A 22,465-nucleotide genomic window follows, 5' to 3' on the forward strand; every position below is an offset into this window, starting at 1 on the left:
CGTCGGGTTGCTGCCCTAATCCCACCAGGGGTTGTTATTTATTTTACTGGGCACGGGACTGGCGCGCACTGGCGAAAAAAGAACATGAAATCACAGAGAGAGAGATTTTGAGAGAGAGATTTTAGACAACCAACAATCTTGAGATTTTAAAAACAAGAACAGAAAAGAACAAGGAACGAAATCGCCCGCGGGGAAGAAGGGGGGCGGCGGGCTGTGATCCCAAAGGGGTGCGTGTGTGTAAAGAATTTGTGCGAGCGCATGACACGACAAGGGCGTGGACTGGCGCAGACTTTACCGGCCTCGAAAGTCGAGAAAACAAGAGACGAAATGAGAAAGAAAGAACTACTATATGGAGAGAGAGAGAGAGAGATTTTTGACACCCCGTGCCGCTGCCTCCCTCCCCACTCTGCTCGCCTTCTGCCCTTCTCTCTTTTCAACCGACGCCTCTGCCCTCCCTCAGGCCGGCCAACTTGGAGCCAGCGGCCGAGGCGGTGGAGGTGGGCAGGCTGATCCTCAAGGCGGCGGAGTGGTCGCCGCAGTCTCACGAGCTCTTCCCGGAGGCGGCTCGCAAGCGGGCGGTCGAGGTGATGCGGCTGGGCTACCTGATCGCGTGGGACGAGGAGCGCTTTGAGGGCCGCGAGGGAGCGGCTCCGGAGCTGGCGGACATCTGGCGCGGCTTTGTGCTGCCAAGGGTGGTTGGTGGTGCGCTGAGGCGCCGAGTGAGAATTGAGAAAACGAGCTCCGTCTCAGCTGAGGGAGGTTGGTCTGTCTCACAGCTCCGAAAGTGCATGCGCGGGTCCCTTCTTTTATTTTTCCACGTGTGATTTCTTTTCAGCGGAGCGCCTCGCCGTTATCGCAGGAGTCGCTTAGGCGGCTCCCGTGGTGTACCTGTGTTAGTGCCAGAGGGAGGTGTTGTAAAATTCTTTTTGGCGCCTGCCCCCCTCTGCCCCCCTCACCACCCGACCCCCCTCTAGGGACAGCTCAAAAAAGAATTTCGTGATTTTGCGTCGTGAGTGCGCGCGTGTGCAAAAATGGGCAAAAACGGGGTGCTTTTGGTCATCCGTCAAAATATCTGAAGATCTGACCGGGGGATTCTCCCCAAACCTTGCTCAGCTGATCCAGCACGGGTCGTAGGCCAGCCCAGGGCAAAGAAACTAGTACCTCATCAGGCTTCCCTGAGCGTCACAGCTCGGTGATCGCGCCGGCCGGACACCACTGAGACGTCCGTTCCGGGCATTTGAACGCGACCTTCGGGGGCAAAGACATGGGCTCTATGGCTCAGACTGGACTCCTCTTGGTCCCTTCTGATGCCCTAGGCCACACCTGGGCCTTACCTGGGGTCCTAGGGGCCGGGCAGGGTTTGCCCCCCTAAAGGGGCCCGAAGAACCTTAACGTTTGACAACCCTAGTCAAGGGCGGCGGCGGTGACGGAGGCGGCGAGGGTGGAAGGGGGCGGATGGGCCAGAGTGGCGGCATGCAGCGACGGCGACGTGACGAAGGCGGGGGCGGCGGCGGGGTGGGAGGCGGTGAGGAGAGGGCGGCGGCGGGGGTGGTGGTGACGAGGGGGCGCGGCGGCGGGGGCGGGGGCGAGGGCGGCAGCGGCGAGGGCGGCGGCGAGGGCGGTGGTGCTGCACGTGGGGGTCACCAGCGCGGTGACGGCGCACCTCAAGTCGGGGCACGACAACAAGCTGGCGCAGGTCCAGGAGAAGAAGGAGAGGCGCAACCAGAAGGAGTCCGAGAAGGCGTCAAGCATGCGGCTACATCTCTCGCGGCGTCGGCGAGACCGCGCTCGCCAAGCTCCGTCCGCGACGACCGGCAGGTCTCTGCGAGAGCCCCAACCTCCCGACACGCACACACCTGTCTGCCCTCCCACTTGCTCAGCGCTCGTGCTCCCTCCCCTTGTAGGCCAAGCTGAAAAACGAGCTGATAAAAGTCAGAAAGCAGCCCCCCGCGACGCGCCGCTACTGAACGAGAAGCCGGACACGGTGCTCGCGCTGCTGCTGCCGTCGGGAGCGCGGCAGCCACTTCTCGCGCTGCCCTACGCACCTTCGCCGACCTCCACGCCATCGCGGATGGCGCTGCTCGCGCTACCGGCGCCACCGGCCGCGCCGGCCGCGCCGCTGCCGGCCGCTCCTGCTCTGTAGCAGCGATCCCTTGCGCAGGATCGCCCTCGGCGCCGCGGCTGGGGCCGGGGGAGACAGCGTGAGGGTGTCTGTGGTGGGTAGGGGCCCTTTGGCAGCGAGGGCGGCGGCAAGGGCGGCGGCAAGGGCGGGGGATAGTGTAAGAGATCTTGCGACGCGGTGACGGCAAGGGCGAGGGCAGCGGAGGGGGTGGGGGCGGTGGGCCGGTGGCGGCGGCGTGGGTGGCAGCGAGGGAGGCGGGCATGGTGGTGGTGGCGAGGGTGGTGAGAGCAGCGGCGGTGGAGACGGTGGTGACGAGGGCGGTGGGGAGGTGAGGCGGGGCGGCTGGAGGTGAGGGCGGCGGCAGGCCGACACGGGGTTGGAGGGAGCGGCGTGCGAGCCTGGCGACGCCTCGGCCAAGTGCGCAAGGTCCAAGGACAGTGGCAACGGAGGTGACTTGAGTTGTGGGTGATGCTAGAGGAGTGCAGTGCATGCTTCGCATCGGAACGCAAAGAAGAGCATGGAAGGCTCTGAGTATACAGAGACGCTTGCGGTTGCGCCGCCCGCTCCGGAGGCCGCATTCAGCCAGGAGGGGACCGCGGGAGTGCCCCCCGTGGCGGCTCTCGGAGAGGGCCTGGTGTGTCTGCGCAGTGGCCTGCGCGCTGCCTTGGGAGGGGGAGAGGGCGAGAGCGGCGGCATGCTGGAGGGCGGCGGCGGCGGCGAGGGAGGCGGCGGCGAGGGCGGCGGCGGCGAGGGCGGTGGCGGCGAGGGCGGCGGTGAGGGCGGGGGGGGGGGGGGTAGCGTAGGAGGGCGGCGGGCTCGACGGCGACGGCAAGAGCACGGGCGGCGAGGGCGGCGGCAACGGCAAGAGCACTGTAGCTAGCTCAGCCATCCTTAGGTAAGATGGCTGTGTAGGAGCCAGCACAGCCATCCTGGTGTTACATTTTGAGGTTAGCCCTGACTGAGACGGACTGCCCCTCGCATTACAGAAGACACATTTTCATGCGGCTACATTTCATTATAGCTTGCGACGACGCTCTGGCCTCTGCGCGCTGCGTGAAGTCCACCACTTACCAAGTCCACTTACCAGAAGTCGTTAGAGAGAGCTCGAGAGAGAGCCCTTCGACCTTCGTGCGTCGCAGCGGGGGAGAGCCGCTGCGCGCCGGGAGACCAGCACCAGGGCGCGTGCGCGCGTCGGCGATCTTGGCGGCGGTTCGCTCTCGCCGGTAATCGAGAAACAAAATAAAAAACAATCACCGAGCGCCACACTCCACGGCAGTCGGCACGCGCACCGCGCTCTTACAACTCTACTCTCTAGCTTTAGGTTTAGCTAGAGCGCGGCCTCGGCCCTCTCGGTCTCGCTCGGCGACGAGTCGCGGCCGGACGTATAGGAGCTCTAGACGAGCGCGACGCCGACGGCACTCATTCCCTCACGCCTGCTCTACTCCACCCCACACACGCTTCCCTTTCTCCAACTAGCTGCCCCCACCATCGGGTTGCCGACGCACGCGAGCGCGCCGGGGGCCACCCCGCCCGCACACGTCAACCAAACTTTTTCCGCTCATGCGCACGCATCCCCGCCCGCCGCGCCTTTTGGCTCTCCTCGGCGCGCCGCGCCTCTGCGCGCAGCTCCGAGAAGATCGCGTTGGCGATCTCCTCGGACACGCCCCAGATCGAAGCCATCTGCTTTGCCGACAGCTTCATCAGCCCGCGCCCGTCGAGCGAGGGCGACACGACGGGCAGCAGCGGGGCGAAGGCGCCGCTGCACGCCCGCGCGAGCCAGCCGCGCACGGCGGCCACGTCGTAGGTCTTTGGCGACGGCCGGACCGGCTCGAGGGGCGGGCCGACGGACTTGACCGCCTGCCTCGTCTCTCGCGTGACTCCGCTCTCGGCGCCGATCTGGCAGACGACGCGCAGGGTGGCGAGCGAGTGCTCCGCGTCCGTCGAGGCGGGCGAGACGGTGCCGATGACCGCCATCCGCGTGTCTGAGCGCGTGAACGAGTTTGCGAGCACGCGCGTGAGCGCCGACTGGCGGAAGGGGATGTGGACCTGCTGCCGCCCCGCCTCGGTCGCCACCCACTGGCGCATGCACTCCTGCAGCACGTGCAGCGACGCGTTGATCTCCGCCCCCTCCTTGCGCCGGTCCGAGTTGTGCGTCGCCGAGTCCTCCTTCCTCTCCGAGCCCGCGCAGTCGACAAGGGTGAGCACCGCCGCCGGAGGGCGCCGCTTGCCCGCGCACGGCCCGTCCGCGGCCGACGAGCAGAGCTCGATCGTGCAGACGGCGTGGGAGCGAGACGAGACGGCGTTGGCTCCGGTCGCGTGTGTCGCGCGGCGCGACTTTGCGGTGGCGAGCGCGGCGAGCAGCTCGCTCGAGGAGGTGAAATCGGCGGAGGAGAGCCTGCGGGGCGGCGGCCGGAGGGTCGGGCGTACCGCGCGCGGCGCGGCCCTCGCCCGCTCGAGGACCCGAGCGGCGAGGGTTGGTAGTGAGGGTTGCGTCGCCAGACTACATACTACGTGCAAGCCGCTTCACTACTGCGGACCCCAACACACACTACTGCGGACCCCAACACGTGCGTCACGCCGCTCGCGTCGTTGGCGAGCATCAGCTCCTTGCCGCGCTCGACGAGCAAGTCGACGCACCGATCGCCGCGCACCTGCGCGCGCGCGAGAGAGAGAGAGAGCTCAAGAGGGCCGCCACCGCACGCCTCGCGGGCCTCGGCCCTCTGCGCCTCAAAGTACTGCAGCCGCGCGCTTGCGGCGGCGCATCCCGCCGGCAGCAGCGTGGCGGCGGCGACTTGCTCGATGCCCGCCATCGTGTGCGTCTTGCCGGAGCCGGTCTGGCCGTACATGAAGGCGGTCGAGGCGCCGCCCGCCGCGACGTGCTCGAGCAGCGGCACGATGGCGGAGGCGCAGAGCTCGCCGTTGGTGGACGACTCTCCGAGGGCGAGGCCGACGCCTGCTCCGAGCCGGGCGTGCTGGGGTGGAGCTGCGGGTGGAGCTGCGGGGCGGTGCGGTGCGCGGGAGGCGCGGTGCGCGCGGGTGGCGCGTGCGCGTGTGCGCGGCGCGATGCGGTGCGGTGCGGTGCGGTGTGGTCGGTGCGGTGCGGTGCGGTGCGGTGCGGTGCGGTGCGGTGCGGTGCGGTGCGGTGCGGTGCGGTGCGGTGCGGTGCGGTGCGGTGCGGTGCGGTGCGGTGCGGAGGGCGCCAAACTCGTGGTGCCGCATGAACATGCCCTTGAGGTCGGGCGCCATGTGGCACACGTGGACCGCCGCCACGCCGGGCGACATGGACAGCGCGTCGAACTCGCCGCGCGCCGCCTCGTGCTCACAGAGAGGAGATTACACGAGATTACACGAGATTGCCCGAGATTACAGGAGATTACACGCCTCGTGCTCGAAGAGAGGCCGCTTGCGCGCGACGACGAGCACGCGCCGCTTCTCCGCGGCCGAGCCCTGCTGCTGCCCGCCGCACGCCCCCTCGGCGGCGAGGGAGCGGCGGACAGCGTCCTCGGCGGACGCCTCGCGCGCGAGCGGCAGCGGGCCGGAGCCGCGCGCCTCTCTCCGCGCGGGGACGGACGAGGAGGGGAGGGAGGAGAGGGGGGCGCGCGCGGCGCGCTCCTGCAGCTCAGCGCGCCACTCCGCGATGGCCGCGACAAAGGACTCCCGATTGTTGCGCCGGCACTGCCGCTTGTCGATCATCTGCCGCGTGACCGGATCGTCCGAGTCCGCAGCCTCCGGCGGCGGCGGCGGCGGCGGCGCGCTCACCCGCAAGCCAGGGCTGCAGCCCGGCCCCGCCGTCTCTGGCCGGCGGGGGCGGGCCGGCGAGCGGGGGCGGGCCGGCGACAAGGCGCGCCGGACCGGCAACGACGTGTCGGAGGGCGAGCGAGCGAGCGGCGGCCTGCCGCCGCCGAAGGAGGGTCGGGCGGCGCCGGCTCCGCGCGGCGCCTAATCTCACGCGGCGGGTGTGTATCGCCCACCGCCCCGCTCCCGCGCCCACCGACCTTTCCGCACCAGTCCCGACGAGCTCGTCGACTTGCGGAGCGACTGAGCCGGCGGATTGCCCTCCCACCGGCTGCCCTCCCACCGCCCCCCCCTCGCAGGCAAGGGAGGAGACGCCCTCCCCGACGGCCGCCGGGCGGAGTGCGGCCGGATGGCGCTAGGAGCCGAGGGCGGAGGCGGGTCGAGACGCCGGCCCTCTCTCGAAGTGCTCGGAGGGGGCGCGACCTCCCGCACTCTCGCCGCCAATCCGCTCGATGCGCCGCTCGCCGTCGCCGCGGCGGTCGGCTCCGGCGCCGAGCAGTGCGGCAGCGGGGTGGGAGCGGCCGCTGGGGGGCGGTCCCGGACACGCAGCTCGAGCGACCTACTCCCGGCTTGAGGCTGTCAGAGGGAGGGTGTGTTTGCCGCGAGGCCGGCGCAGGCAAGCAAGGCAGACCGCATCAGGTCCTCGGCCGTCGGGGCGGCCGGGGCGGCCGGTACCACGCCCGCAGCCGAAGCGAGAGGTTGCGACTGCGGTGGCGGCGGCGGTGGCGGCGGCGGCGGGGGCGGGGGCGGCGGCGAGTGCTGCAGCTGCTTAGGTTGCGCGGGCTCGAGAGACGCGGGATCGGACTCAGCGCCGCACGGCAGCGGCTCTCCCTCGAGCAGCGTCGAGCTGGAGGGGAGCGAGGAGAGGCGGCCGACCTCGGGCTCCCCGAGCGGCCGGCCTGCCGACGACCGGTCCGAAGGAGGGTCCGAAGGAGGGTCCGAAGGAGGGTCCGAAGGAGGGTCCGAAGAGCGGCGTGAAGGAAGGCCCAAGGACGGCGGCGACGGCTGGTTGGGGAGCAAATCGGAGGAGGCCTCTGCTGAGGGCGGGTGGCGTGCACTCTCTGAGGGAGGCAGCGGAGGCGGCGGCGGATGCGGCGACGGCGGCGGATGCGGAGGCGGCGGCGGAGGCGCCGTTCGCGCTGCGGCAGACTGGGAACGCGTTTGCATCCGACCGGGCGTGGGAGGCGGTCGCGGCGGCGGCGGCGGCGGCGGCGGCGGCGGCGGCGGCGGCGCAAATGGCGCTGCGATCGCAGGTGCACCCTCGCCGGCGCACTCCTGCGTTTGCGGCTGTGCTCGCCCCTCTCTCTTCAGCCCGTCTCTCTTCAGCCCGTCTCTCTTCAGCCCGTCTCTCTTCAGCCCCTCGCGCGAGGGCATCGCCGACTTGGACGAGGGCGGCGGAGGCGCGGAGGGCGGCGGAGGCACGCCGAGGGGAGGGGAGCGCTCGCCCGCGACGGGCAGGACGAGGGTGCGAGACGCCTAGAGGTGGGAGGAGGGAGGTCGGGAGGGGAGCGAGTTGCGCCGCCCGCCCCCCGGCCGGCGACTGCCGCTCCCGAAAAGGACCAGCGCTTGCGCGGCCGACTCGCGCCTACTCGGCGGCGGAGAGGGGTGGAGCAAGGCGTGGGGGGAGAGACACGGGCGGCCGAGAGCAAGCTTCTGCCGGCGTCGAGCCGAGGCGTCAGCACTGCCTGCGGTGCCTGCGGTGCGGCGGCGGCTGCCTCGCCGACAGCGCTGCCTTTGTTGCGTGCTGCCGGCGCACCGCTCTCCCCCGTCTGCGCCTCTGGTGGCCTTTCGCCCGCGGGAGGAGGCGCCTCCTCGCGCGGCGGCGGCTCCTCCCGCGCCTCTGGCTCCCGCTTGCGCACGGTCGGCGGCGCCTCCTCCTCCTCCTCCTCCTCCTCCCTCCCCTCCTCCTTCCCCACACCCTCTCCCTGGGCCTCAGAGAAACAGGGGCGCGGCGTTGGCGGATCGGCAGGACCCAACACCTCGTGCAGAAGGACCCCTCCAGCTCCAGCCGGCTTGGGGGCCTCCTCGGCGGGAGGCTGCGGCGAGACCGCCGCTGCCGCCACTGCAGAGTCTCCCACACAACCAGGCTGCTGGCCGCGCCACCCGGGACGGGGAGGGTGCGCGGCGTCGGCGCTCCCGCACGAGGCAGCTGGTGCGGCTGCGGCCCTGAGTCGGGCGGTGCGCAGCTTCCGGAGCGTCGGAGGTTCCTGCTCAGGTGCGGGCGAGAGGCGCGGCACAGCGATGCTCGCCTCGGCGGCCGCGACCGCGCGCGCCTCCGCATCTGCAGCAGCGCTCCGCTCGGCGGCCTCGCGTGTACGCTGCTCCCTGCAGAGCGGAGGGAGAGGGAGTCAAGGATACGATTGGACGGGGCGGCGGCGGGGCCCCAGACCTGATCTCCACCGCCCGGCGCTTTTGCTCTGTGCGCTTGCGGGCCCACTCGGAGGCCAGGAAGGACTTGCTAGCGGCCGTGCGCGCTGCCTTGCCCGAAGGGATGGCTTGGCTGACGGCGGGGATGGTTGTACCACCAGAGGAGGCGCGGCTCGACGACCGGCCTGACGACATCGGCAACGAGCAACGACTCCTCTCAACGATATGAACGCGCGCGCACATTGAAGAATTTTGGCAGCGGGGTGGTGGGACGGCTGTGGAGCGAAGTGGCCGTAGCCAGCCTCAAACACCCATGGGATAAGATGAGATTACCAGACGAGAATGGGGGGAAGGACAGGCGAGCGACATTTGACGACGTCGGGGATCACAATGTGACGACCAAAACGATCTTAGGGGCCAGGCAGGGTGAGACAACAGGTCGGGGTGCCACACGGGGCGCACCACAGGCGTATTCTAGGGGGGGGACGAAACGGGGAATGAGGGGCCCCGCCACGAGAAGTGCGTTCTGGGGATGCAGAGCGTGCAAGGCGGCTAGGGATGAGGCCACAAAAGAGGCGCGCGAGGCGAGGAGGAGAATCGGAGAACGGAGACGAGACTGGGACGACTGGACACGAGAAGACAGTGAGCCACCACAGGCGTCGTTGGCGCACATACTGAGCGGCAGCTGCGCTGGGAACAAGGAGGAGGCGCGCCTCTTTATGCGGAAGCTTGACAAACACACAGCGAGGGCGACAGCAAGAGTTGAACGGGAGGCGCCGGACTCAAAAGACACCGCCACATTCCTGAGACGAGCGAGGGCAGCCTCCTTAAAGGCGAAAGGGTCTAGATTTGGAGCGCTCGCCGAAGAGGAGTACGACAAAATAGCGCCCGTGATTGCCTGCACACTGCCCGCACACTCACGGACTCCATACCCGAAAAAGAAAGAGAGGGGAGCTCGCAGGAGAGGTGACGAGAGAACTACAGGTAGTGGGGAAGGCAGCCTCGATCGCCATACTGATATGGATGCGAAACAACGACAAGACCAAGGCAAGGGCAGAGGAGAGAGAGAAGAATATAGGGTGGATAAAGCGCCCGTTCACGGCATGGAGGGTGAGCCACGCTGAACGTGCTGAACGTAGAGCCGAACGGGAGGAAGCCGGGGAAGACGACTCTGAGGAGGACGAGCCAGTGGAAATCCCGCCGTCAGCTGTCACGATGCACCCGAAGGGGACCCCAGCGCCAGCATCAGCCGTGGGGTACAAGTGTCCGAAGAGAGAGTGGACCTGAGCAACGACATGACCTGGCGGCAAATGGTCGCAGTGGGCGTCAGAAGAGTCGTCCTTGCGCGAGGAGAGCTCGATAAGCTCGAGGGGCCAGGATATGCTGCGAGGAGGGCAGAGTTGCGCCGAGAGGCGAGGGCAAGGGATCGGCAGGCAGCGGCGTCGTCGCAGAACGAGGCAGAGGAGAGCGACGCGACAGAGGAGGAAGTGACAAGGGAGAGAACGACGAGAGTGGGACGACCGCGAGGTGGCATGAAGGTTGCAGCGAGAATCGGCGAGAGACTGCGAAGAGAGATAGGAAGAGGCAGACTCCCTAGGGTGGGCGACGGCTAGCGCATCACACACCTCTCCTTAAAATCCCTGTGTGGTGGCGGCGTGCCGTCCTCCCATCCCTCCCTTTTGGGTTGTCTGTTTTCTTTCTTTCTTCAGAGATAGGAAGAGGTAGACGCCCGAGGGTGGGCGAAGGCTAGCACCGCACTTCTCTCCTTAAAATCCCTGTGTGTGGTGGCGGCGTGCCGTCCTCCCATCCGCATCCCTCCCTTCACTGGGTTGTCTGTTTTGACAATCTTTTGAGAGAGATTTTTGAAGGATGAAGCTCTGTTTTCTTTCTTTTCACTTTTGTTAGCGCAAGTCCAAGTGCTCCAAGTGAAAATCGGGGACCTTCAGGTGCAAAGAATTCCGCCAACAGCGGAGCATATCTTCTACTCTCACTCTCGCCACAGACAGACACGAGACAGACTGGAGCCAGCTGTGTCACGAGCAGTCAGGAGAAACATCGAGAGAGTGAATTGAAACTCGAGAATTGAAACGGCACGATCGCGAAATAAACACGCCCCACTGCGCCCCGGAGTCAGGTCTCCTCCCACCCGGCCGCCCGCTGCACCGCCACGGGTGGGATCTCGCCCACCGCCGGGAAGTACGCCCGCCGCCCGCCCTCTGCCTCTGGCGAGCCTCCCTCCGCGGGCCACGCAAAGGCGGCCGGCTGCGTGACGGGCACAAAGGGCAGCCACGGCCGCGGGTCGAGCGGGCTAGCCTGCGGCGTGGCTGCCCTCGCCGCGGCGCACGCGGCCGCCCTCGCCTCGCGGTGTCCGCCGCGGAAGCGGCCGAGGTGGGGCGAGCCGCTCAGGGTGCACACGAGTGGTTCTCCGCGCTGCAGCGCCTCCGCCATTGCCTCCCCCTCGACGAGAGGCACCATCACCGCTGGCACGCCCGGCGGCGCCTCTCTCTGTGCGGCCGGACCCCACCCCATCGTGTGCACGGCGGGCACGGGCTTGTTGTTGACCACGACCACCGCCACCGCGCCGGCCGCCTCGGCGCGCCGCACCTTGCCGGAAGCAGGTCGACGTGACGCTACGCTGTCTGATCATGTCGTGCAGACCTCATCTCCCTGGTCTCGCGTCACCTTGTCGACAAAGTCAACGTGCAAGCAGCGGCGCAACAGCACGACGGCGCCGTCGCAGGCGGCGAGAGGCGAGTCTGCGGTGGGAGGGTCGCCCAGTACGAGCGGGGCGCGCCTACGCGTGCGGAGGCGCGGCGGTGAGGCGGCCGCGCAGACCCCTGCCCCTCCCGCCGAGCCGAGGGCGACAGCGGCGACGAGGCCGGCGGCAGCGCGAAGCAAAAGGCGGCGGCGGCGCTCTTGACTGTCCCGCTGACGAGGCCGGGCGGCGGGGGGGCCTCCTTGGCGGCGTCGGTGGCATCGGCGGCGGTGTCGGTGGCGCCGGCGCCGGCAGCACCGCCCGCGCGTTGCTGCTGCGTCGCTGTCCGCTCGACCGAGAGGAGGGACGTCTCCGTGGGAGTCGAGTCGGTGACGTCGAAGTGGAGGTGAGGGCCGGAGGAGAAGCCCGTGTTGCCGGACGCCGCAATTGGCTGCCCCACCGAGACCGCGGCCCCGACGCTCGTGCGGAGGGAGCCCTGCTTCAGGTGAAAGTAGCGCGAGTACAGCCCGTCCGCATGCCTCAGCACGACGTGGTTGGCGAGCGGTCGGTACTCAGGCTTCGGCGCGCCGGCTCGAAAGACGTCGCACGCCTCCACCACGACGCCGGCACGTGCCGCGAGCACTGGCGTGCCCACGGCGAGGGCCCAGTCGTACGCATAGCTCAGCTCGTCGCGGTGCGTCGAGGCTCCGTCGACGCCCTGCACGAGCATGCCTTCGGGCGGCCGGCCCGCGCGAGCGAGAGCGCGGCAGCAGCGTGGCACGCGAGACGGCTTGGGCGAGGGGAGCCGGAACGGCAGCCGCCACAGAATAGAGACTGGCTTCTCAGAGAGCGAAGTCTCGGCCTGCCTGCCTCTGCACATCGCTGAGACCTCCCTTCGCGGCCGCCGGCCGTAAGGAAACTAAAAAAGAAATCATAAACCCAACAAGAGTGATGGTTGGTGGTACTCTCCTGCAACCACAGTCCTTCTTGTGACATGGCAGGCCACTCTCAAGCCCTACAAGCATCAGATCACTCATTTGGGGAGGGTTGACATCGTGATTTCCGCGGAAAATTTGTTTTTTGGAAAATTCCAGCTTGAAAAGAGGGGAAACCACGATGCGACCACCCTACCTACCCCGGCATGATAACCCGGCCAAGCAAGAAACACACACGAGTGTGCCCCCCCGGCCGGGGGCCCAGGCCTCGACTGGCCGTACGATGCCGTCTCGCTTACCGACGGACGTCTCCTCCCTCGCAAAGTTCATCGTGTCGCCCGAGTGCCGCTCGATCGCCATCCTCACGGGCGCGGGCGTCAGCGTCGCGGCCGGCATCCCCGACTTTCGCAGCCCGGGTGGCATGTACGACACACTGCGGCCAGAGCTCATCACAGCGACAGCGGCCCAGCGCCGTGCGATGGCAGCGGACCCGACCGCTGTCGTGCTGAAGGACATGTTCTTTGCCAACGCATTCCCGTATCTCGAGGTTCGCCGGCCATTCATCCTGGGCACGAGGGAGCGGCGATGGCGCGCGACGCTCAGCCACCGCTTTGCCGAGCTGCTCCACGCAAAGACGGGAAAGCTGACGCGGCTGTACACGCAGAACATTGACGGGCTCGACTACCAGACGGCCCTGCCGACCGAGAAGATTGTCGCCGTCCACGGCTCCATAGGCAAGGTGGCGTGCGAGGGCTGCGGCGCGCCGATGGAGTTCGACGCCTTCTGCGCAGAGGTGCGGGCCCGCATAAAGGACCTGTACGGCGTCGATTCGGCGGCCCCGGCCGAGTCGACGCCCATCCCGTGCCCAGCCTGCCACCGCCCTCTCGTCAAGCCAACGACTGTGCTCTTCGGCTCGAGCCTGCCGGCTGAGTTCTTCGAGCGGAGCGCGGAGGACCTTCCATCGGTGGACCTGCTCCTCGTCGCCGGCACCTCGCTTGTCGTCTCGCCGGCCAACTCGCTCGTGTACCGCGTGCCGGACAGCGCGGTCCGAGCCGTCATCAACGCCGAGCCCGTCGGGCAGGAGCTTGGCATCCGCTACTCGCCCGGCGGGCGAGACCTCTTCTTGGGAGGTGAGTGCGACGACACCTTCCTCGCGCTGATGGTGCAGCTCGGCTGGGCGGACGACCTCGCTCGGCTCGATGCCGAGCTTCCCGCGGCGAGCCAGAAGCGGCTGCGCGCACTCCTGGCGGCCGGCGTGGGAGACGACGACTTCACCACCGTCTAAGCTCTAGCTACAACATTTTGCATGTGTATTGTGGTTTATAAAGCCCCCCCGTGCCGATGTAGTTGTTTGACGACATAATATGCTGACTTGCTGACCGATGTGCGTGTAGATGTGATCCGATGGAGTGCTTAGTGCATGCAAGAATTGATGTGAGTCTCAGATCTCAGTACTCAGAGACACGAGAGAGTGAGAGCCATGTGTGTTGTGTGCGTGAAATGAATGAGTAATAGCAATGAGGAAAGGGAATAGCAAGGTAGCTCCGCAGAGAAGAGGAGGAGTCGGGAGAGCCCCCGACGGTCTCCCTCACTCCATCTTCTGATGGTGCGCCCTCTCCGCCATCTCCCGCAGCCGCGCGGCGGTCGTCGCTCCCGTCGAGTCGACCATCTCTGAGAGCGCCGAGCCCTCCTGGCGCAGCAAGTCGTGCGGCGCGCCCGCCTCGACACACCGCCCCGCCGATAGCACCAGGATGCGGTCGTAGTCGACGACCGTGTGGAGCCGGTGCGCGACCGTCAGCAGCGTCGTCTCGCGCATTGTCGTGCGGAGCGCCGACTGGATGCGCGCGTCAGCGGCGTGGTCGATGCTCGCAGTCGCCTCGTCGAGCAGGAGCACGCGCGGCGCGCGCAGCACCGCGCGAGCGAAGCAGAGCAGCTGCCGCTCGCCCAAGCTCCAGTTGACGCCGCCCTCCTCCGACTCGGACGAGAGCCCGTCCGCGAGGCCGCGCACCGCCGGCTCCATGCCGACGGCCCGCAGCGCGCCCCAGAGCGCCTCGTCGGTGAACTGGTCGAGCGGGTCGAGGCTCCGCCGGACGGCGCCGCGGAAGAGAACGGGCTCCTGCGTGACAATGCCGAGGGCGCGGCCGCGCACCCGCTGCAGCCCGAGCGTGCGCAGGTCAACCCCGTCGAGCGAGATGCGGCCCGCCTCCACCTCCACCAGCCGGAAGAGCGCGGCGGCGACCGACGACTTGCCGGCGCCGGTCCGGCCGCAGATGCCCACCCGCTCCGCCGCGGCGATGGTACAGCTGAAGCCGTCCAGCGCCGGCGGGAGCGAGGGTCGGTAGCGCAGCGTCACCGCCTCGAAGCGGAGCTCGCCGCGCACGGGCCACCCCTCCCGCTCGGCCTGCGCGTCCGCCTCCGGCTGCTCGCGCGGCGCCTCGGGCGGCAGGGCGGTGTAGCCGAGCACGCGCTCGAGGCTGACGCCCTTCGCCTCGAGCTCTGAGGTGGAGAGGACGAGGAAGTTGAGAGTGATTGTCAGGTTGAAGGACCAGATCACCGCGAGGCCCGCGATCGGGCCGGACAGCTGCTCCGACAGGGCGGAGAGCGCGACGCACACCGAGACGGAGATCAGAGCGCCGATCGTCTCGAGACGCACGGCGAGCCAGCGCCCGACGCCGACGAAGGCGAGGAAGGCGGTGGACGCGTCGTCGTTGAGCAGCGCCAGCCGGGAGGAGAAGCGGTGCGTCTCTCCGAAGGCTCGGATCGTCGCGCCGCCCGCGACGGACTCCTCGATGAGAGAGACTAGCGGCGCCTGCGCTCGCGCGTAGAGGCGCTGCATCTGCACGCCCGAGCGCAGGTAGAGCATGTGGACGGCCGCGAAGACTGCCGCGCAGACGACAACCGCGACTGCGACGACGGGGACGATGGCGAGCACGACCGTGAGCCCGGAGAAGAGCCAGAAGGAGGAGGCAATCACGGTCAGGCCCTTCTGCACGAGCAGGCCGTCGATGATCTCGGTGTCGTACGACAGCCGCGCCGCGATGCGGCCGACCGGCGTTGTGTCGAAGAAGGACATTGGCGAGCGCGCCACGGCGCCGAGGAGGCGGCGGAAGATGGAGCGAGCGGCCACCGCGCCGCCACTCACGAACCACCAAGTTCGTAGAAACGCAAAGCTGGCATTGCCGAAGATGAAGCCCGAGTACACTGCGAGTCGAGCGCGTTGGTCCGCCTCGCTGTCCACCACTCCGCTGAAGCCAAAGAGCGCGCCAAAGCCGCTCGCGACGGTGCTGCTCTCGCCTGCAGCCTCGGGCGCCGCCTCGGTCCAAGCGGAGAGCCAGAAGTCAGCACCAACGTAAGTGAAGCGCTCGCAGACAAAGAAGAGGAGCTCGGGCAAGAACCATCTCCACCCGCCCGCCGCACGTGCCCACGCCAGCATCGTCCGCACGCCGAGTCGCACCTCGTCGCTCCCCTCGGGCGCAAAGTCGCCCGTCGCGCTCCCCGGGACCACAGACTTCTCCGCCCCCGCCGCCTCTGCCGCCTCCAGCTCCACCGCCTCTTCCTCTGCCGGCTCGGCCGCGTCGCCCGCCTCGTTAGGCTGGTAGTCGCCGCCGCTGCCGCCCACCGAGTCGAGAAATTCGCCGAGCGCCGCCCGCTCCTCTGGCGACAAAGCGGCGCCCTCCCGCGCAAGCTGCAGCTGCGCCAGCGACCCACGCGCGACAGGGCGGCCCGCGTGCAGCACGAGGCACGAGGCGGCCTTGGGCGCGAACTGGGTCGCGTGGCCGACGAGCAGGACAGCGGCGGAGCCGAGCAGCGGCGACGCGCCCTCGAAGAGCGCCTCGAAGATGTGCCGGCCGGTCGAGCCGTCCAGCGCGGAGAAGACGTCGTCGAGAAGCAGCAGCGACGGGCGAGAGTAGACGGCACGCGCGAGCGCGACGCGCTGCTGCTGCCCGCCGGAGAGGGTCACGCCGCGCTCGCCGACGACGGTCGCGTCGCCGTGCGGCAGCGCCGCCAGGTCGGCACGCAAGGCGCAAGCGTGCACGACGGCAGTGTAGCGCGCCTCGTCGAAAGAGGAGCCAAAGAGGATGTTGTCTCGCACCGACATGTGCTGCACCCACGCTGTCTGCGCGCAGTAGGCGACTGCCTCGCCCGGCGAGGTGCGCACGCCGCCCGCCTCGAGGACCGCCTCGCCCAGCACGCCCGCAAGGAAGGTGGACTTGCCACACCCGACGGCTCCGGCGACAAGAAGCAGCTCCCCGCGCTCAACGCGCAGAGAGAGCCGATCGATTGCGAGCGGCGCAGCCGGAGCCTTGGCGGCGGGCGGCACGGCGCGGCGCGGCGGCGGCGCGGAGAGCCGGCCCGACCTCGAACGGCTCACTCTGCCCGCCGCCGGCCCTTGCGGCGGCTCCGACTTGCGCCAAGAGAAAGACGCCTCCTCGAGCTCGAGAGGAGCCGCCGTCCCGACCGCATTGCCGCCGCCGCCGCCGCCTCCGCCGCCGCCGCCGCCGCCGCCGCCGCCGCCGCCGCCGCCGCCGCCACCGCCACCGCCACCGCTGCTGCCGCCTTCGTCGGCACCGCGCAAACGCGGATTCGCGGCGGCGGCCTCGGCGCGGGCGAGGAATCGGCCGATGCGCCTCAGCGCGACCGCGCCCTGCGTGAGCTGTCCGACGAGCTCGCCGAAGAACATGATCGGGAAGCGGACGACCGAGAAGAGCGAGAGGACGGGGAAGGCTAGGTCGGCGGTGAGCGGCGAGGAGGGCGAGGTGAGCACCGCGGCGGCGAGGGCGAGGGCTGTCGCGAGCTGCGGCAGCGCGATCGTCATCGTCATCAGGCGCGCGAAGAGGCCGAGCTCAGTCCGGATGTAGGGGAGCTCTCTCTCGCGCCGCGCCAGCAGGTCGGCCTCAAAGGCGGCGTCCCAGCCGTGGAACTTGAGCGCGCGCACGCCCTTGACGAGCTCGAGGCAGCGCGCCACCCGCGCGTCCGAGTGCGGCAGGTGCGCCGCACGCGCCGCCTTGAGGCGCCGCACAAGCAGCAGGTTGAGCGGGATCATCGTCAGGAGCAGGCCGATGCCCGCGAGCGCAGCCACGCCGGCCAGGTCGACGAGCAGCAGCGCCGCGACGAGGATCATCAGCGGGCAGGCCCAGAGCAAGTGGATCAGCGGTAGCGCGTCGAGCAGCTTCTGCGCATCGTTGGAGAGGAGGTTGGCCGTGCTCGGCGGCGCGGAGGCGGCGCGGAGCGAGAGCGCGGTCCGGTAGACGAGGGCGACGGAGAGGGAGCGAAGCTCCGCGCCGAGGCAAAAGGTTGCGAAGAGCTGCTGCTCCTTGGCGAGCGAGCCGACGACGCCGTTCAGGCCGACGAGGACGGCCAGCCACATGCCCTCTCCCTGCTCGTGCGCTGCGACGGCGCGCACAATCCGCTGGAGCAGCAGTGGCTGCGCCAGCTGCGAGGCGACAAAGATGGCGTACATCACGCCGCTACCGACGAGACGCCACCGCACGAGCAGCCACAGACGACGGCGGTAGGAGAGCGACGCGTCCTGTTCGTCGTACCAAGCGAGCAGCGCTTCCGTGCTGCGAGTGGCCCAGCCGGCGCACGCGCTCGCGTCGTCCTGCGAGAGCGGGACGCGCCAGCCGCGGCGCACGGCAGGCGTGACCCAGAGGAAGAGGAGCCTGCTGCACAGCGCGGCGGCGGCGGATGCGGCTTTGTGGAGCGGCGAGCGGTGGCGGACGCGGACCGGCGAACGCGTGCACATGTGCGTGCGTCTGGTGCGAAAGCGTCGTGAGGCCTTCCTATTTTTGTGCTACTGGACACACGGCGGAGGACCAGTGTCCATACCGCGTTGGTGTCCAGTCCGAGCCTGGCTGTTCTTCACCTTTCTACCTACCTACCTGTTCGAAACGAGAGTTGGTCCGAGCAAGCAACGACATGACCTGGCGGCAAATGATCGGACTGGGAGTCAGAAGAGTGGTCCTTGCGCGAGGAGAGCTCGATAAACTCGAGGGGCCAAAATATGCTGAAAGGGGAGAGCGGAGTTACGCCGAGAGGCGAGAGAAGCTGCGAGAGCAAGGGATCGGGCAGGCGGCGGCGTCGTTGCAGGATGAGGCCGAGGAGAGCGACGAGTCCGAGGACGAAGCGGCAGGAGAGAACGACGAGAGTGAGAAGACCTCTTGCACCGAGAATCGTAGACGTACGTCCCGAACTATACGTCGCTAAAAGTACAGCATGTGACGTGTGTGTGTACATGGCGGCAGCCGAACCACTCCGCCTCACCGTCGCACGCTGCGCGCTCAATTCTGCCGTCATATGCACTACCGTCGCCACGGATGAGCTCCAGCTCGCGGTCGACCTCGGCCGCACCGCGCGTGCGGCAGGCTTTGGTTGCATTGCGGTGCTCCCCTTTGACGCTGTCGCCGCCGACGGTCTGGACGCGAGCGACCGCGGCCTGCTGGCGCTGCTGCCGCCACCCACTCCGCCGCTGCTACCACGTCCGCAGTTCTGCGGCAAGCAGTACCTCTCTCGCCGGCGGCAGTTCCACCGGATGCGGCTGTGGAGGATGCTGCTCGAGGCGGGCTTCCACGTGCTCGGTGTCGATCCGATGCTGCGGCTCGACCGCAACCCGCTGCCCGCGCTGGGTGTGCTGCGCGTGCGGGCGGACGGGCTGCAGGTGGCGGGCGAGGCGTATCTCGGTGCGGGCTCATCGCCCGACGTGGTGGGAGGGACGCCCGGCTTCTCGCTCAAGCAAATCTACACCTACTGCGTCTGGCTGCGCTCGACGCCCGCGACGAGGCTGCTGCTGGCGCAGGCCGAGGCTCGCACCTTTGGAGGGCAGGACGCGCAGGTGCTTAGCGAGGAGCTAAACTGGGGCGCCGGAGCCAACGCCAGCTGCTGCCACTCCAACTGCCTCGCCAAGCAGTTCTCTGTCGCCAAGCCGCCGCCCGCGCCCGCCCGCCCATGCGCCTCGCAGGCCGAGTTGCCTCTCGCGCCTCCGCCTCCCAACCGCACGCGCAACTCGTGGCCGCCTCCCGGCACGGCCAAGGCATGGAAGCCGGCCGCGTACAACGCGCTCCCGATGGCGGCGCACCACTTTGGGCGCTGCACCGGCCGGGACGTGGCGTGCTCAGGCCTGCACGAGACCTGCCCTCCGCCACCGCCGCCCTACACGCGGCAAGCCGCGCTGGCGGAGAGCAGGAGGAAGCGGGGCGGTGCAAAAAAGAAGAAGGTGGGTCAAACGTGAGGAAACCAAAACGCGGAAATGCAGCCCCTTGGAGTGAAGGCTTCGTAGCCCTCCCCGGTCCGCAGGAGTGAGGAGAAAAGGAGAGGACTTGACGTAGGGGGTGGACAGCGTCCTAAAATCTGAGGATCAAGGACTCAGACTTCGCTTTTGTGAGGCCAAAGTGAGTTTATGGGTGTGTGAGAACGATGCGCGACACGAGGAGTCACGCGGACCGACTCGTCGGTGACTCTGTGCTGCACGCCGTTCCAGAATTTTTCTCAGCGTGAGCGAGACGTGGAAGAGTGCCACCGTCGGGTAGGACGGGTCGGCCCGGAGCATCGGAGTAGCCGTCGTGGTCGCGGCGAGCAGCGCCGGCCCGCACTCCGGCGCCGCGTCGGCAACGTTGGAGCATGTCCACCGCCACTCCGTTCGCGGTCGCGCAGCGCGGTGACCGGTGTTTGTCCCGGGCATTAACACTATTCCGCCACCATGGCGGCGCGCGCGTTTTATCCGCGCGCGATATTAGTAGAACCAAACTTGTGTTCCCAGAGTGTGTAACTTTGTATACACTATACTGACACGTACAGCGGACGCGATGCGCATGCGGCCTCTGCCTAGCCTCCTGCTCAAATGCACCCCATCCCCGAGATGCGATGCGCGAGGAGAGACGTTAGCCGCTACACGTGTTTGAACTCGAATTACATGCGAGATTTTGAGAGAAATCCCAAAATGGTGTCGTATATGCGCGCCGCAGCGCGGGGCCTGCCGTCGGAGAGTCAGATGTCGGGCGGCGGGAGGCCCTCCACGCGGCAGCGCTTTGCCGCCGCGAAAGGCGACGGGACGGCACCGCCCTCTGCCCCGCCGCCCCCATCCTCGTCGCCATCCTCCGCGCTGAGCGACCAGAGCGCGGCGTTGCGGCCGCGCAGCAGCGACAGCTCGGGCGCCATCTGCGGCGGCTGCTGCTCCGACGGCTCGCCCCCGCCTGGCAGCGAGGGCGCGAGGCTGTCTGTGACGCCGCCGGTCGAGGCGAGGGCGTCCTGCTCGAGCAAGCTGTTGGCGGCCGTGGCCGCAGCCGCCCCGCTCCCGGCAGCTTCCTCCACACTCGAGTGGCAGCTCTGCGGGAGTGGGAGGGAGAGCTTCGCCAGCGCGGGAGCCGGAGGGCGCAAAGGTGGCGCGTAGGCGGCAGGGTCCGCCGCCATCGAGCACGGCGGCTCACAGGCAGCAGCGCCCACCACCTGCTGCTGCAGCGGCGCACAGGCAGCGGGGCCGGGCACGCTCATCCGAGGCGGCGGCGATCCCGCGCCAACCGGCCCCGGAAGCGGTCGGCGGAGCGGGTCGGAGGGGAACAGCCTCAGCCATGGATCCTCGACGAATGACGGGCGGTAGAACGCCTGCCCAGACGCGCTCGGCCCGCCACCGCCACGCCCGCCGCGTCCTCGTCCTTTGCCGCCCTTGCCGCCCTTACCGCCGCCCTTGCCGCCGCCCTTGCCGCCGCCCTTGCCGAAAGGCGGGGGCTGGAAGGGCACTGGCGGCGCCCACCAGCCGGGCGGCTGAGGGAAGGGCGGTGCTGGGGCTCGCTGCATGTGCGGTACCGCGTATTGGGGACGCGCACCGAGAAAAAAAACTGGCCGTGTCCAAGTTTCGTTCGTACAAGTGTCGAAGAGTGAGTGGACCTGAGCAACGATATGACTTGGCGGCAAATGATCGCAGTGGGCGGGCAGAAGAGTCGTCCTTGCGCGAGGAGAGCTCGATAAACTCGATCGAGGGGCCGAAATATGCCGCGAGGAGGGCAGAGTTGCGCCGAAAGGCGGGAGAAGCCGCGAGAGCAAGCAAGGGATCGGCAGGCGGCGGCGGCGTCGCAGGACGAGGCAGACGAGAGCGACGCGACAGAGGAGGAAGCGACAGAGGAGGGAGAACGACGAGAGTGGGACGACCGCGAGAGGTGGCATGAAGGTTGCAGCGAGAATCGGCGAGGGACTGCGAAGGGAGATAGAAAGAGGCAGACGACCAAGGGTTAGGGTGGGCGACGGCTAGCACCACACTCCTCTCCTTAAAATCCCTTGTGTGGTGGCGGCGTGCCGTCCTCCCATCCCTCCCGTGGGTTGTCTGTTTTCTTTCTTTCTTTCTTTACCGTGACACTGCGAGCCGTGGCACCGTGACACGCTGTGACACCGCCGTGACACCTCGGTGACACCCCGTTCCCCGTCGTGACACGCGGTGACATGTTGACATATGTTGGCGCGTGGAGCCGCGGCTGGAACAGCCGCAGGGTCAAGGGGCCGCCCCCGAGGCTCCACACCAGGTGTTGCGGCCGCCAGTACCGCCATTAGGTTGACACGGTCCAAAGCGTGCGCCATGCGCTCGCCGACATCGATCCCTGCCCGCACACGCGTGCCCTGCCCTACCGGTACCTTCCCAGGCCCGTCATCGCATTCGCCTTCCTGGGGACCCAGCGCTGACTTCTGACTGTCGTTGCTGTCTCTCCCTTCTCGACTGTCTGTGCTTGTGCGTCTTGGGTCCGGGGTTGTGTTTTTCTGTGAACCTCCAGGGCTCGCACCTCAACCTCTCACAGACCAGCGCACAGCGCCATTAGGAGGTATTTATTCTCAATAACAAGGCTGTGTGCGCCATATAGGACGTATTTTCTTCTCAATAACAAGCAAGGCTGTAAACACCACTCTGTGCTTGCTGATTGTGCGTCTTGGGTCCGGGGTTGTGTTTTTGTGTGAAGTCTCCCCCCATCCCCAGGGCCTCCAGGGCTCGCACCTCAACCTCTCACAGACCAGCGCACAGCTCGAGGCGACGTATTTTCTTCTCAATAACAAGGCTGTGAACGCTGCCATCCTCGCGGGCACGGACGCTGCGGGCGCGGGCGCGGGGGTGGTGGAGGCGCTCAATTGCTGGGAGGAGGGTGCGTACAAAGCGGAGACGATGGAGGCGCTCGCCGAGTTCGGCGATTGAGCGCCTCCCTCTCTCTCCGGCTGCGCGCATGACCGGTGCGGCCTCCGAGTCGGCATAAAAAGCGCGCGCGATAAGGTTTTTGCTTGCCTTCCCTGGGACCCCGTGTTGCATGTCTGACTGTCACTGGTGCGATTTCGGGGCCCGGGGTTGTGCGTTTATGTGAACACCACTTGGGTCCGTGGTTGTGTTTTTGTGTGAACACCACCCAGCCGTCGGTGAGCACCGGACGCGAGGGTCGGTCGGTCGGCTCCTAACTCGCTGCATATAGTAGCGATGAGCTCACTAGCTAGAGCTCACACTAGAGGCCGTCATCGCATTCGCCCTGGGACCCAGCGCTGACTTCTGACTATCGTTGCGGTCTATCCCTTTCTCGACTGTCTGTG

The 22,465-nt window shown here is 68.0% G+C and overlaps 8 protein-coding genes across 8 annotated transcripts; 3 read left to right on the forward strand and 5 right to left on the reverse strand.

Annotated features, from left to right (window-relative positions):
- Nucleotides 1-327: 327 nt before the first annotated feature.
- On the forward strand, nucleotides 328-1,134 carry EMIHUDRAFT_218517 (hypothetical protein; the record flags this gene model as incomplete). The annotated part of the gene is made up of 4 exons (XM_005759909.1): nucleotides 328-383; nucleotides 461-719; nucleotides 860-882; nucleotides 975-1,134. 4 exons carry the CDS (start codon nucleotides 328-330, stop codon nucleotides 1,132-1,134), a joined length of 498 nt encoding a protein of 165 aa, XP_005759966.1.
- Nucleotides 1,135-3,661: 2,527 nt separating this feature from the next.
- On the reverse strand, nucleotides 3,662-5,404 carry EMIHUDRAFT_218518 (hypothetical protein; the record flags this gene model as incomplete). The annotated part of the gene is made up of 3 exons (XM_005759910.1): nucleotides 3,662-4,517; nucleotides 4,682-5,094; nucleotides 5,378-5,404. 3 exons carry the CDS (start codon nucleotides 5,402-5,404, stop codon nucleotides 3,662-3,664), a joined length of 1,296 nt encoding a protein of 431 aa, XP_005759967.1.
- Nucleotides 5,405-5,485: 81 nt separating this feature from the next.
- EMIHUDRAFT_218519 (hypothetical protein) lies at nucleotides 5,486-5,815 on the reverse strand (the record flags this gene model as incomplete). Its single annotated transcript, XM_005759911.1, has 1 exon — nucleotides 5,486-5,815. The coding sequence occupies one exon, from the start codon at nucleotides 5,813-5,815 to the stop codon at nucleotides 5,486-5,488; it is 330 nt and encodes a 109-aa protein (XP_005759968.1).
- Nucleotides 5,816-10,227: 4,412 nt separating this feature from the next.
- On the reverse strand, nucleotides 10,228-11,880 carry EMIHUDRAFT_438583 (hypothetical protein). Its single transcript, XM_005759912.1, has 2 exons — nucleotides 10,967-11,880; nucleotides 10,228-10,888 (listed from the first exon to the last, which is right to left on the reverse strand). Exons 1-2 carry the CDS (start codon nucleotides 11,857-11,859, stop codon nucleotides 10,759-10,761), a joined length of 1,023 nt encoding a protein of 340 aa, XP_005759969.1. The 5' UTR covers nucleotides 11,860-11,880; the 3' UTR covers nucleotides 10,228-10,758.
- Nucleotides 11,881-12,197: 317 nt separating this feature from the next.
- EMIHUDRAFT_218522 (hypothetical protein) lies at nucleotides 12,198-13,199 on the forward strand (the record flags this gene model as incomplete). Its single annotated transcript, XM_005759913.1, has 1 exon — nucleotides 12,198-13,199. The coding sequence occupies one exon, from the start codon at nucleotides 12,198-12,200 to the stop codon at nucleotides 13,197-13,199; it is 1,002 nt and encodes a 333-aa protein (XP_005759970.1).
- A 378-nt stretch (nucleotides 13,200-13,577) lies between these two features.
- On the reverse strand, nucleotides 13,578-17,105 carry EMIHUDRAFT_50947 (hypothetical protein; the record flags this gene model as incomplete). The annotated part of the gene is made up of 4 exons (XM_005759914.1): nucleotides 13,578-15,140; nucleotides 15,195-15,506; nucleotides 15,630-16,285; nucleotides 16,484-17,105. Coding segments are annotated over 4 exons (3,153 nt in total), but the record flags the coding sequence as incomplete, so codon positions are not given.
- A 1,044-nt stretch (nucleotides 17,106-18,149) lies between these two features.
- On the forward strand, nucleotides 18,150-19,142 carry EMIHUDRAFT_106568 (hypothetical protein; the record flags this gene model as incomplete). Its single annotated transcript, XM_005759915.1, has 1 exon — nucleotides 18,150-19,142. One exon carries the CDS (start codon nucleotides 18,150-18,152, stop codon nucleotides 19,140-19,142), a length of 993 nt encoding a protein of 330 aa, XP_005759972.1.
- A 755-nt stretch (nucleotides 19,143-19,897) lies between these two features.
- EMIHUDRAFT_218525 (hypothetical protein) lies at nucleotides 19,898-21,070 on the reverse strand (the record flags this gene model as incomplete). The annotated part of the gene is made up of 3 exons (XM_005759916.1): nucleotides 19,898-20,236; nucleotides 20,357-20,512; nucleotides 21,056-21,070. 3 exons carry the CDS (start codon nucleotides 21,068-21,070, stop codon nucleotides 19,898-19,900), a joined length of 510 nt encoding a protein of 169 aa, XP_005759973.1.
- Nucleotides 21,071-22,465: the final 1,395 nt, after the last annotated feature.

The sequence above is a fragment of the Emiliania huxleyi genome (genome assembly GCF_000372725.1).
Source record: "Emiliania huxleyi CCMP1516 unplaced genomic scaffold EMIHUscaffold_79, whole genome shotgun sequence".
Taxonomy (NCBI): domain Eukaryota; phylum Haptophyta; order Isochrysidales; family Noelaerhabdaceae; genus Emiliania; species Emiliania huxleyi.

What these genes read in the sequence shown, in the direction of transcription:
- EMIHUDRAFT_438583 (XM_005759912.1), bottom strand. Translation starts at nt 11,859, where the DNA reads ATGTGCAGAGGCAGGCAGGCCGAGACTTCGCTCTCTGAGAAGCCAGTC. An exon ending in ACGTTGACTTTGTCGACAAG is followed by an intron (nt 10,889 to 10,966) that starts GTGACGCGAGAC and finishes GCTTCCGGCAAG; the next exon opens with GTGCGGCGCGCCGAGGCGGC.